Source organism: Nycticebus coucang, chromosome 19 (assembly GCF_027406575.1).
Source record: "Nycticebus coucang isolate mNycCou1 chromosome 19, mNycCou1.pri, whole genome shotgun sequence".
NCBI lineage: Eukaryota > Metazoa > Chordata > Mammalia > Primates > Lorisidae > Nycticebus > Nycticebus coucang.
Window position 1 is genome coordinate 554,577 of NC_069798.1, and position 13,313 is coordinate 567,889.

At 38.3% G+C, this 13,313-nt stretch overlaps 1 protein-coding gene across 2 annotated transcripts in view; it reads right to left on the bottom strand.

The window, feature by feature from the left end:
* SPIRE1 (spire type actin nucleation factor 1) overlaps positions 1–13,313 on the bottom strand; it is a 205,130-nt gene that overhangs the window by 35,681 nt on the left and 156,136 nt on the right. For both annotated transcript variants that reach the window (XM_053571882.1, XM_053571883.1), the window contains exon 8: positions 11,504–11,633. In XM_053571882.1, the coding sequence (XP_053427857.1) occupies positions 11,504–11,633 (130 nt within the window). The remainder of the gene's footprint in view (positions 1–11,503; positions 11,634–13,313) is intronic.

Below are 13,313 nucleotides of genomic sequence, written 5' to 3' on the forward strand. Positions count from 1 at the left end.
TTCAGGCAAATTTTTAATAGAGAACTTGACAACATGTATACACGCATTTGATTATTCTCTTCCTAGATATTAAGTAGCCAGAATAAATAAATAATTGGTGGTGGTGAGGACTGCTGAAAGGGACAAAAGGGGAAAAAGCAGCAAGGTTTTGTACAAATTATTAAGGTTAAAAATCTTTCATAAGTATCTTAAAATTTTTCTGGAAAATAAGAGGAAGTTACTGGGCTGATTAATTCCTGTTCAAGAAAAAGGGTAGTTAAGTGTGTAAATATAGTTTTAAAAAGAGAGCATATACGGGTGGTGCCTGTGGCTCAAGGAGTAGGGCGCTAGTCCCATATGCCGGAGGTGGTGGGTTCAAACCCAGCCCCGGCCAAAAACCACAAAAAAAAAAAAAAAAGAGAGAGCATATACTAAAAAATCTTATTCTATAGTGCACTTTAACTATATATAGGGTGACCATAAAGTTCATGTGCAACTATTTTAAATTACACACAAACTTTATGGTCATCCTATACATTTCCTATAGAACAGCGGTTCTCAACCTGTGGGTTGCGACCCACAGGAAGTGTATTAAAGGGCTGCAGCATTAAGAAGGTTGAGAACCACTGCTATAGAATTATTCCTATTGTTGTAGTTATCTTCCAAGAGAAAGCACCCACCACAACACCTGGCTAGCTTTTCCTATTTTAGGTAGAGACAATGTCTCACTCTTGCTCAGGCTGGTCCCCAAATCCTGAGCTAAAGCGAACCTCATGCCTGGACCTCCCAGAGTGCTAGGATTGTAGGTGTGAGTCACTGTGCTGGGCTCTAAGTTTATTTTTCAGACCAAAATTTTTACAAGGTCACTCTGCAAATGATTGATAAAATAAGAAATTGACAAATGGATAAAGAAAATAGAAAAAGCTCTTTAGTAATCAGTCAAAAATAAGTGAAGATTATAAAACAATAGAGTCATGCCTGAGCCTGCAAAAATAGAAAAAAAAATTTAAAAACAGTTGGTAACTAGTTTTGTAGTTGGAAGGTACTAAGTAATTATACACAACATGACATTAGAACCCTCTGGGTCTTTTAAACATGATTTCATATATAGCATATGCCAACAATTCTCTGTCTCTTAAGAGGTACCTTAAGAGACATGGCACTTAATACAAAGTTCTGGAAGAAAATATTACCAACATCTTATCTCATTTTATATTAAAAACATCAGCTTCTAAAATTAAAAATTATTATTTGTAAAATATTAGGATTAAATTGGTTTAGAAAATTCACACATATTTATTTAGATTTTTAATTTAAAAAGGGGCTGATTTTACAGATCAAATTTAGTCATTTCACTATTAATCTCTGTCTAACTACATGCCTGGGGGCACAGGACTATACTGCGCACCCCAGGCCGGTGCCGGGCTCGTGTGCTTTTATACTCTGAAGCAGCGTCCTGTCACCCTGACTTGGCTCTACCTACTGAACACAGTGACACAGAGGATGGCTCTTACCCATCAACTGAGGCGTTGCAGTCCTCTGAAATAGGTCATCGCTTTGAGGTTAGCTACTTAAGTAACTAAATGCTTTAGGAATTGGAAGTGGCAGTGCCAAAACTTTGTTTCTTGAAGTTTTTTTCCTATTTTCTTAAGGCAAGGGGCTATTTTAGACTTGAACGTCAGTGCTTTAGAAGAGTCCAGGAGTGCCGCTTCTACACAAATGGGCACCTGACTCCACAGCCAGCCATGAATTCTTCTACAATCCCTTGGGAGGCAACACGTTCATGGTGGTTTTATATATTTTAAATATATTTTCCAATAAACAGAATGTTTTATTTTACTGACCACAGCTTAGAAGCAGCCTTTCGATTTTCTTTTTGACATGTTTGAACAAACAAACAAATGAAATGTGTTTGACAGAAACCACAAAACCCATGTCATGTGAGAAAGTGCTTGTGTTTTTTTTTTACCTGACAAGTCACAACTGTAAGACATGCTAAGTGGCCGCATTGCTGAAAAAAAGAAAAATAAGAAAAAAAATAATTCAGCTGTTAGGAATATACAGAAAGGAGGGGAAAAGGTGATAGATTAAAGAAGACACTTAGGGCATCTGAGACTGTAAGGAAGAAGCTGGTAAATAAAAATCCAAAACACAATTTAAGAGTCTTAGGTTCAATTACGTCACTAAGACTTGACATGGAAGACCAGTAAAATAAAAAAATAACTTTTTAAAGAACAAGTTAAAAATGAAAGTATGGTAACAATACAAATATTTTAAAGAATCATATGACTTAAATATGAAATACAAGTAGATCAAAAGAAAAAAATAGCTATGTTTTAAAATAGGATTTTAGGGAATATACAAAATATTTACAATTTTAAGATAAATATGTCCTTCAATAATTTATGTCAGGATGAGAATTTGGATCTCTAAATAAAGGTGAAGCATTTTACTTAAAAAAATAATGAATTAGCAGCATCACAATATGCCCATAAACTATTGTAGGCAGTGTAACCTAGCAGTTCAAAGAGAGGCCAGACTGCCTGAGTTTGAATCTCAGCTCTGCCACTTACTAGCAGTATGATCTTGGGCAAGTTACTTAACCTGTCTGATTAAGTTACTTTATCTATAAAATGGGCATAATGATACTAACTCATGAGATTGTTGTAAAGAATAAATAATTTCATACAAAAAAGGTGCTTAGAACGCGAAAGGTGGCAGAAAGCGCAAGTTCAAATACAGTAATATCCCCTTATCCTCAGTTTTGCTTTCCACAATTTCAGTTACTGGAGGTCTAAAAATAATAAATGAAAAATTACAGGAATAATTCATAAGTATTAAATTGTGTGTCTTCTGAGTATTGTTATAATTTTTCTATTTATTATTATTTTTATTATTAAAGTCTCACTCTGTTGCCCTGGGTAGAGTACTCACAGTAACCTCGAACTCATGGGCTTGAGCAATCCTCTTGCCTCAGTCTCCCAAGAAGCTGACTACACACACAGGGTCTCGCTCTTGATCAGGCTGGTTTCAAACTCCTGAGCTCAAGTAATCCACCTACCTCAGCCTCCCAGAGTGCTGGGATTACAGGCGTTGAGCCACTGCGCGTGGCCTATTATTATTGTTAATCTCTTACTGTGCCTAATTTACAAATTAAACTTTATTGAATATATGTAGACGAAGAAACATAGACAGGGCTTCGTACTATGTGTGCTTTCAGACACTACTGGGGATCTCGAGATGTATTGCCCTTGGATAAGAGGGGACTACTGTAATTATCATTTCTTAAAAATAAAATTGTTAGGGTGGTGCCTGTGGCTCAAAGGAGTAGGGCACCAGCCCCATATGCTGGTGGTGGAGGGTTCAAATCCAGCCATGGCCAAAAACTGCAATAAATAAATAAATAAATACATAAAAAATAAAAAATTGCTTTTTCCTATTGAAAGATTTTCCTTCTCTATTTATTTTAAAAAATGTATTACAGGCCAGGTGCAGTGACTTACACCTGTACTCCTAACACTCTGGGAGGCCAAGGCAGGAGAATCACTTGGTCTCAAGTAGGATCTCAAGTGAGGATCAGGAGGTTGAGACCACCCTGAGCAAGCATGAGATCTCATCTCTACTAAAAATAGAAGAATTAGCCAGGCATGGTGACAGGCACCTGTAGTCCCAGCTACTTGGGAGGCTGAGGCAAGAGGACTGCTTGAACCCAGGAGTTTGCGGTTGCTGTGAGCTATGACCCCATGGCACTCTAGACTGGGGCAACAGAGTAGGACTCTGTCTTGTAAATAATTAAATAAATAAATACATAAATATTACATATAATAAAACCTACTAAATTATATACTTTAAATGAGTGGATTTTAGGGTATGTAAGTACCATAAGGTCAATAAAGTAGTTTAAAAAGGCTATTGCAAAGATTTGATGAGTTTGGGTTTTCATAACAGTGAGAATTCTCTCACAGCAGCCCCAAACTCTTATTGGCACCTGGGATAAAGATGCAACAAAGAGAAAACAAGTTTCCTCTGACCTAAGCTCAGCCTTCCTACTACTGTTTAGAAACTGCCATTTCAAACACTGAGGCATAGTACTTCAGAAACACAACTGGATATTCCTCCTTCCTTCCTCCATAAACTATACTACATTTCAAAAACTACATCCACCAGGATTCTCCAAAATTGCAGAAGTCAAAACAATCTCTCTCTGAATATCTTTTGTTACATTTCTTCTTCTTCTAAATTCTCATCATACAAACAAGGCGGGATAATTTGAGATATTAATTATTTCTCTTTGACATGTTTTTGTCACCCTATTTCATAGAGTTTGTCCCTTAGGTGAAACTCCATTGTCACCTTTTGGACCTTGGCTTTCTGGAGGCCTGAATCTTGGTGAGGACTGTGCCTAGTAGGGAGGACAGGCACCTCCAAGGACACAACTGCAGGTCAACAGTGGTTTTGCCAGTACAGGCTTATCAGAGAGAATGTCTCCCCAGGGGATGTTTTCTAGGCAGACAGTTCCTAGAGATCTTCAACCCCAATTTAATGAAATGTAATTATCTCTCAATATGTATTTTAGCAGATTTTTTTGGAGGAACAAGTTATATTTTGAACCCAAAAGTTGTATTTTTAAAAAATGATGTGATGGAAAAGCTTTAAATTACATCTCACACACCTTATCAAAATGTTAGAATCATATGCAGATATTTTTCCATTTCCTTTAGATTTTCATATTTCTGGGAATAGAGATTTTTGTGGTAATCAATGAGGATTTTTTAAATTTCTGAGGTGTCTATTGTTATTTCTCCTTTATCATTTCTGATAGACGATATTAGAGATTTTATTATTCTGTTTCTGGTTAGCTTAGCCAAAGGTTTATCAATTTTGTTAATCTTTTCAAAAAACCAACTTTTTGTTTCATTGATCTCAATGATTCTTTTGTTTTCAATTTCATTTAATTCTGCCCTAATTTTGGTTATTTCTTTTCTTCTGCTGGGTTTGAGGTTGGAATGTTCTTCCTTTTCCAGTTGCTTGAGATGATCCATTAAGTTGTTGGCTTCCTCTCTTTCTGTTTTCTTGATGAAGGCTTCCAATGCTATAAATTTCCCTCTTAGGACTGCCTTTGGAGTATCCCACAGGTTTTGATAATTTGTGTCTTTTTTTTTTTTTGGTAGAGACAGAGTCTCACTTTATTGCCCTTGGTAGAGTGCTGTGCCATCACAGCTCACAGCAACCTCCAGCTCCTGGGCTTAGGCGATTCTCTTGCCTCAGCCTCCCCAGTAGCTGGGACCAAAGGTGCCTGCCACAACGCCCAGCTATTTTTTGTTGCAGTTTGGCCGGGGCCGGGTTTGAGCCCACCACCCTCAGTATATGGGGTCGGTGCCCTACTCACTGAGTCACAGGTGCCACCCAATAATTTGTGTCTTTGTTATCATTTTGTTGCAAAAATTTGGTAATTTCCTTCTTAATCTCATCTTTGACCCAGCTATCATTCAGCCTCAGATTATTTAGTTTTCATGACTTTGTTTGAGTATGAAGATTCCTGTTGCTGTTGAGTTCAACTTTTATTCCATGGTGGTCGGAGAAGATACAAGGAATAATTTCTATTCTTTTAAATTTGTTGGGGTTAGGCTTGTATCCTAGGATATGATCTATTTTGGAGGATGACCCATGGGCTGATGAGAAGAATGTATATTCAGTTTTATTAGGGTGAAATGTTCTGTAGAGGTCTGCAAAGTCCATTTGTTCTAGGGTCAGGTTTAAGTCTAATATTTCTTTGTTTAGTTTCTTCTTTTCTACTTTAAATAATTAAAAACATTTTCCCCATTTCTGCAGTGGGCTTTAACATAATTATATGAAAGGGGAAGGTTATACAGTATTTAAAACTTTTCTTCAAACTAATTCTATCAACATTATTCTAAATAAACTCCACAAAGCAAAATTTTACAGTTAGAACCAATGTGGATATGCAGAAAAATGAGCCCCAATCCCATACTTTCCAAGTAAGATTTATTAGCAGTTTGTCCTCAGAATTTTAGAAGTAAGACTCTCATAGAACAATCACTTTCTGTGACAGCTGAAGTCTGGTTGTTGTGAAACATCAACTTCCGAAGTGAAAATAAAGTAAGACATACTCAACATTAAAATGATTATTTTAAAGTAGGGTTTCCATTAGTTAGGATCTAAATATAATTTTTTAAATGTGAAACTGAAGAATACGTGTACAACAAAGGCTTGCTGTAGAAGATGAGTCACTGATCAGAAAGCTCCCCACAGAGGTGCTCATGCCTGCCATCCCTGCACTCTGGGCAGCAGAGGTGAGAGGATTGCTTGAGCCCAGGAGTTTGAAGTTGCAAGGAGTTATAATGGTGCCATTGTACACTCTAGCCTGGGCAAGCCCATGTCTCAAAAAAAAAAAGAAAATCAATTAACGTGATATTTCATATTAACAGAATAAAGAATAAAAACACCTTTGACCATTTCAAAAGATACAGAAAAGTACAAAAAGTACAAAATTCAATACCCATCTGTAATAAAAACTCAAGCTAGGGATAAAAGGAAATTACCTCAACATAATAAATGCATATATGAAAAGCCCACAGCTAACATTATACTCAACAGAGAAAAACTGAAAGCTCTTCTTCTAAGATCAGGAACAAGGCAACACAGCACTGGGAGTTTTATGCAAAGCAGTTAGGCAAGAAAGAAAAAAAAAGACAAAAAGGCATCCAACTGGAAAGGAAGAAGTAAAATTGCCCCTGTTTGCTGACAACATGATCTCATGCATTGAAAATCGTAAAGACTCAATAGAAGAACTGTTAGAACTAATACATAAACTCAGTAAAGTTGCAAGATACAAAGCCAACCACAAGAATCTGCTGCATCCCGACACACTGACAACAAATCATCAGAGAACAAAACCAGCAGTCCTATTAATGACAGCACCAAAAACAAAATACCTAGGAATGAACTAAGGAAGTAAAAGATCTGTACACTGAAAACTACTAGACACAAGGGGTGCAGTGGCTCATGCCTATAATCCCAGCATACTGGGAGGCCAAAGGGGGTGGATCACTTGAGCTGAGGAGTTGGAAATCAGCCTGTGCAAGAGCAAGCCCCATTCCCTACTAAAAATAGAAAAACCAGCTCAATATCGTGGCTTATGCCTGTAGTCCCAGCTACTCAGGAGGTGGAAGCAAGAGGATTGCTTGAGCCCAGGAGTCTAAGGTTCCTGTGAGCTGTGACGCCCACAGCACTACCCAGGGATGTAGGGCAACAGAGTAAGACTCAAAATAAATAAATAATAAATATAACGTAAAGCTTCTGCTCAGCAAAGGAAATAATCAACAGAGCAAAAAAGTAACCCACATTACCCAGACAACATTTGCAAACCATATATCCAAAAGGGATTAATATCCAAAGTACATAATAAACTTCTACAACTCAATAGTAAAAAAAAACTAATAACCCCACAAAACTAATAACCTGTTTAAGAAATGGACAAAGGATCCAAACATACCTTTTCCCAAAGAAGACTTACCAATAGGTAATTAATCATCAGAGAAATTCAAGTCAAAACCACATCCTTACATCTGTCAGGACGGCTATTATCAAACCCTCCCCTCAATAACAAATTTTAGCAATGTAAAGGAACTGAACCCTGGTACACTGTAAGTGGGAACGCAAAGTGATGCAGCTTTGGAAAAGCATACAAAGGCCCCTCAAAAAATTAAAAAAATGGCCAGGTGCAGTAGTTCACATGGCTGAGGTGGGAGGATTGCTTGAGCTTAGGAGTTGAAGAGCAACCTGAGCAAGAGCTAGACTCTGTCTCTACTAAAAATAGAACAAACCAGCCAGGACTGTTGGTAGCTGCCTGTAGTTTCAGTTACTTGGGAGGCTGAGGCAAGAGGATTGCTTGAGCCCAGGATACTGAGGTTGCTGTGAGTTATGAGGATGCCATGGCACTCCATCCAGGGCAACAGAGTGAGACTGTGTCTCAAAAAAAAAAAAAAAAAAGTAAATGAAAAATTAAAAATACAACTACCATATGATCCAGCAATACCACTTTTGGGTGTATGTCCAAAAAATGAAAATCAGAATCTTAAAGAGACATAAACATGCCTATATTAAATGCAGCTCTGCTCACAATCGCCAAGATGTAAAAACAATCTTAATGCCATTGACAGATAAAGAAAAGGTGATATATTTACACAATGGAATATTCTTTAGTCTCGTAAAGGAAGGAAATTCTTCAATACACAACTACATGGATGAACCTCCAGGCCATTAAACTGAGTGAAGTAAGGCAGTCACAGAAACACAAATACTGCAGATCCCACTTACATGAGGTGTCTAATACAGTCAAATTCATAGAATTAAAGAGTGGAATGGTGGTTGCCAGGAACTGGATGGGGGAAGGAATGGGGAGTTACTAAAATAAAGGAACACACAAGCTCTAGAGTTCTGCTGTACAGTATGTCTTGTACACTTAACATTTGTTAACAGGGTAGATCTCATGTTAAGTGTTTTTACCACAATTTATAAAAAAAGGTTCACTATGACACTCAGGTGCAAGGGGGAGTGTCCCTTTGCTTGCTTAAAAGGGCTGCTAACTGTTCTCTTCACGTCTTTGAGTGGCCATGACTGAGTCGGTCTGCTTGGCCGCTATTAACATTCACCAACATCTGTACACAAAAATGCACGTGGGGCTTCCGAGTCCCTGTGGTGGAAGCATTTTCTGAGCAATAAGACGCCTTATTCATCTCTATATCCCCAGTCACCGACACAATGATTAACAGACAGCAATAAAAACCACTGGAAAAATTAAGAAACTAGATGTAAAATACCATTTCAAATCATATAGTCACATTATGCCTATTATTTCTTTCTACAGAATATTCTACTGGTACTTCAATTAAAGTTTACAATCTCTAAGCCTAATTTCTCTCTACTGATGTAAATCATAAAGCTTACTTTATTCACAGTAATGTATTTGTTTTACCTTTACAATTTTGTTAAAATCTTTTCTATTAATCCCATGACTTTGTAAAGGGTAGCAAATTTCAGAAATACATTCCTAAACTATCTTTCCACAGTACCCTTTACCTATTTTTCCATATTGTTTTTTACTCTTTTGAAGATACAGACCTTTTAGGAATCTGAGGAAAGCTATGAATTCCCTCTTCAGAAAAACACACATATGCACATTTTGTGAAATACGTAATTTTTTTTATATATTTCAGAAGATTTACAGACCCTCTCAGGCTTATTCAAGGACTCTCAGGAAAAGAACCCTTGGTTTGCAGGATTTGTGTGTAGGTTCATAATCATGTAAGTGCTCAAGTAGAGCATTAAACACCATGTTTAAAGGCTAAAACTTGGTGCCAAAAAAGTAGAGAGGAAGCAATTGATACAATTGTGTATACTCTGTGGCTTTGTAACCAGAGGGACATTTGATGATTTCAGCATGGATGGCAGTACTTTGCACAGCCCAGTCCTATACTGGGGATACAAGGACAGATAAGAAAGCCATGGGCCCACCAGTGCAGAGTTCACACTGCAGCAGGAGGGCTTGGCCAACAAGAGACCAGCATGAAGTGGCTGAAGTGAAGAGCTGAAGCAGGGAGGACAGACAGAAGCCGGACACCATGGACAGGAGCAGAAGACAGAGGACGGGTGACGGATAGTGGCTGTTGGGCTGAGAGAGTGGAAGACTAAAAACGATCCAGAGGAAGTAAAGTCAGCAGGGCTTGGCCACCTGCAGGAGTCAAAGATCATGCTGAGGTTTCTGGGGGAAAGGGACGTGAGTATTTAGGGTGAGAGAATATGAGCTCCTTTGCAGACATGCTGGGTTTGTCCTACTTGTAGGATATAAAGAAGTCCTCTCTAGCTGGATGTCCAGGTCTGAACTTTTAAAGGTGTGCGTCTTACATGGGGAGCCAGAAGGTAGCCAGAGACAACTAGCATGGAAAGGGCGTGGCTGCTCTGGGAAGAGAGGCCCAGGACAGACACTTTAAGGGCCATGATTTGGAGACAGCATGAATTAGCTCTGAGGAGAAAACTAGCAGAGTGTGGTGTCACAGAACAGGTTCTTTTTCTGTTCAGGTAACACTGTAATCTGTTTTCTGTAAGGAAATTTCTGTGAACTCTTTGTACATCTTCAATCGTACAAATTGGAGGAGAGACATATAAACAAAAATGTTTCCAAACATAACATGACCTTGCTATAAATCAATGTATGTTTATAGTACACAGTAAAAATTAAAAATAATAAATATAAAGAAAATTTAGGAATAAGTTACATATCAAATAATTGACATTTCATAACTTTAATCCCATAACTATGTGTATTTATATTTCTAAAATGCAAAACCTTATCTTTATATATGCATTATAATCTATAAAGTATTTTTACCACAATCCTATTTAATTCTTACACAAAAGCCATAATGAAGGTAAGAGGAAATTTTTTTTTTTTTTTTTTTGAGTCTTCTGTTGCCTGGGCTGCAGTACAGACGTGTCATCATACCTCACAGCAATGTCAAATTCCTGGGCTCAAGGATCCTCCCACCTTAGTCCAGAACAGCTGGGACTACAGGTGCACAACACCACACACAGCTAATTCTTCTATTTTTTTTTTGTTTGCTTGTTTTTGAGACAGAGTCTTACTATATCGCCCTCAGTAGAGTACTGTGGTGTCATAGCTCACAGCAACCTCAAACTCTTGGGCTTAAGCAATTCTCTTGCCTCAGCCTTCAAGTAGCTGGGACTATAGGTGCTAGCTATTTTTTTGTTGTAGCTATCATTGTTGTTTAGCAGGCCTGGGCCGGGTTCGAACCTGCCAGCCCCAGTATATGTGGCTGGTGCCCTAACCACTTAGCTACAGGTGCCAAGCCAATTTTTCTTTTCTTTTTTTTTTTTTTTGAGAGAGTCTCACTATGTAACCCTTAGTAGAGTGCCGTGGCATCACAGCACACAGCAACCTATAACTCCTGGGCTTAAGCAATTATCTTGCCTTAGCCTCCCAAGTAGCAATTTTTCTATTTTTTATAGAGATGAGATGTCATTCAGGCTGGTCTCAAACTCCTGGCCTCAAGCGATCTTTCCTTCTTGGTTTCCCAAAGTGCTGAGATTATAGGCAAGAGCCAGTGTGTCCAGCTGGCAATAAAAATTTTCATATCCTTTCTGCCAATGAAGAATATAATGCCCAGAGAGGTAAAAGACTCTCTCTCTAAAACCTCAGCCTAGAAACTGGCAGAATTCTTTCCATTATGTCATGATGCTCTCACACAGTTCGGTATCAGATAGGTAAAAGGATTTCCTAGCTTAGGAATTTCAAGTGTAAACTTCAAGTAACTGCAAGGGGGTGTGTGTGCTTATGAGAGAGAGAGAAAGAGAGACAGAGAAAAGGAATGAAAACTCATTGGATCACCTTTCCTTTGCACCACTATTTTCATGGGGCTGGTTGTCTAACTAAAGACACTTTCCCAGCAGATGACTCTGAGAGTGCAGAAAGCAGCAGACTCACGTAATTTGTTACGTCTAATCTCCTCTGGTGAGACAGGACGCAGTTTTCTTTCTGCTTTAATTTCTTCTAATATTCTTTCATGGAGGCTCCGTGGCCGTGGTGGGGTTGGTTTCAGTTTTCTGGCTGAGGCCTTGAAAAAAAAGCACAATGGCCAGAGACTTGAAGATCTGTCCTTTAAGTAATTTTTACTGAAGTCCATTCATATAGTATAGTATGTTATAACATTGCTTGATAAAAGACTATTTTCAGTTCATTAAATATCAAGATTCCTAAAGTGACAGGGAAACTATATTGGATCTCGCTGCGATTTAGTACCAGATGCTCAACTAATTTTATTTTTTCAGAGACAGGGTCTCATTATGTTGCCCAGGTTGGAGTATAGTGGCTATTTATTCACAGGTACAACCATAACTCACTGCAGTCTTGAACTTCCAGGGTCAAATGATCCTCCTGCCTCAGCCCCTCCCAAATAGCTGGGACTACAGGTGTGCACCACTGCACCAACTTTGTTCAACTAATTCTAACCAGTTTTACTAAAGTTATATTTCCTGTATGCTACCATGGTAAGGAATTAATTGCAATGTAAGATATGCCTTACCTACTACTATTACTGTTTTCTTAGGAATACCATTGTTTTATTGCATTGTAATAGTAAACAAGGTTGTGAAAAGTTTTTTATGCAATCACCTAATTTTTTTTTTTTTTTTTTTAAGACAGAATCTCACTCTGTTGCCCTGGGTAGAGTGCTGTGGAGTCATCACAGCTCACGGTAACCTCAAACTCCTGGGCTCAAGGATCTTCAAGTGATCCTCCTGCCTTAGCCTCTAGAGTAACTAGGGCTATACGGACCTGCCACAATGCTTGGCTTGTTTTCCTACCTTTTTTTGTTTTTTAAGTAGAGACAGGAACTCTTACTCAAGCAATTCACCCACTTTTACCTCCCAGAGTGCTAGGATTATAGCTGTGAGCCACCGCCTTCTTCTATCACTCCTGTCTAACAATCAATCCTCAAATAGAGACATCACCTTTGACCGATAATCATAACAACTGTCCTTTAAAATGTAATTATACCTGAATGAAAGTGAGATTGAGACCCTGTCTCTAAATAGTCCTACCTACTAGGCTTAGGCAGGAAGATCACTTGAGCCCAAGTGAGTTATGATATCACGGCACTCAACCGGGAGACTCTGTCTCAAAAAAAAAAAAAAAAAAAAAGTTAATTATTGGATCTCGTATAATGTCAGGAGCTAGCACAATCTAAATCGCATATCATGTGATAGACTGATACGGTATAATATTACTGTTTTTAAAACTAATGTTTTAGTATCTCACCATACCCTCCTTAGATCATTATCTTCATTCTATAGTTGAGGAAATCAAGACTGAGGGAGGCTGATTAACCCCTCAAAGACCTGGGCTGCTGAGCTGTGGGGTTGGTATGAGCCCAGGGTCATGTGACTCCATGCTCCTTTCTCATGACCACCTTTCCTAAAATCATTTCCTACGTGGCCTCTTTCCCTTATGTTTTCATTTATTTTTCCTTATTTCCTAGAATAAAAAGAAAGAATCTTTCCCTTCTTTTAAAAAGATGTATAAAAGGAGATGTTGTGATGTGGGCCATTCTCACTGGGGTTAGATGGTATCTCAGGGTGGTTTGGATTGCATTTCTCTAATATATAGGGATGATGAACATTTTTTCATATGTTTGTTAGCCATTCGTCTGTCTTCTTTAGAAAAGGTTCTATTCATGTCTCTTGGCCATGCTCGCGTGGATGTGGAGAGAAGGGAACACTTTTACACTGCTGGTGGG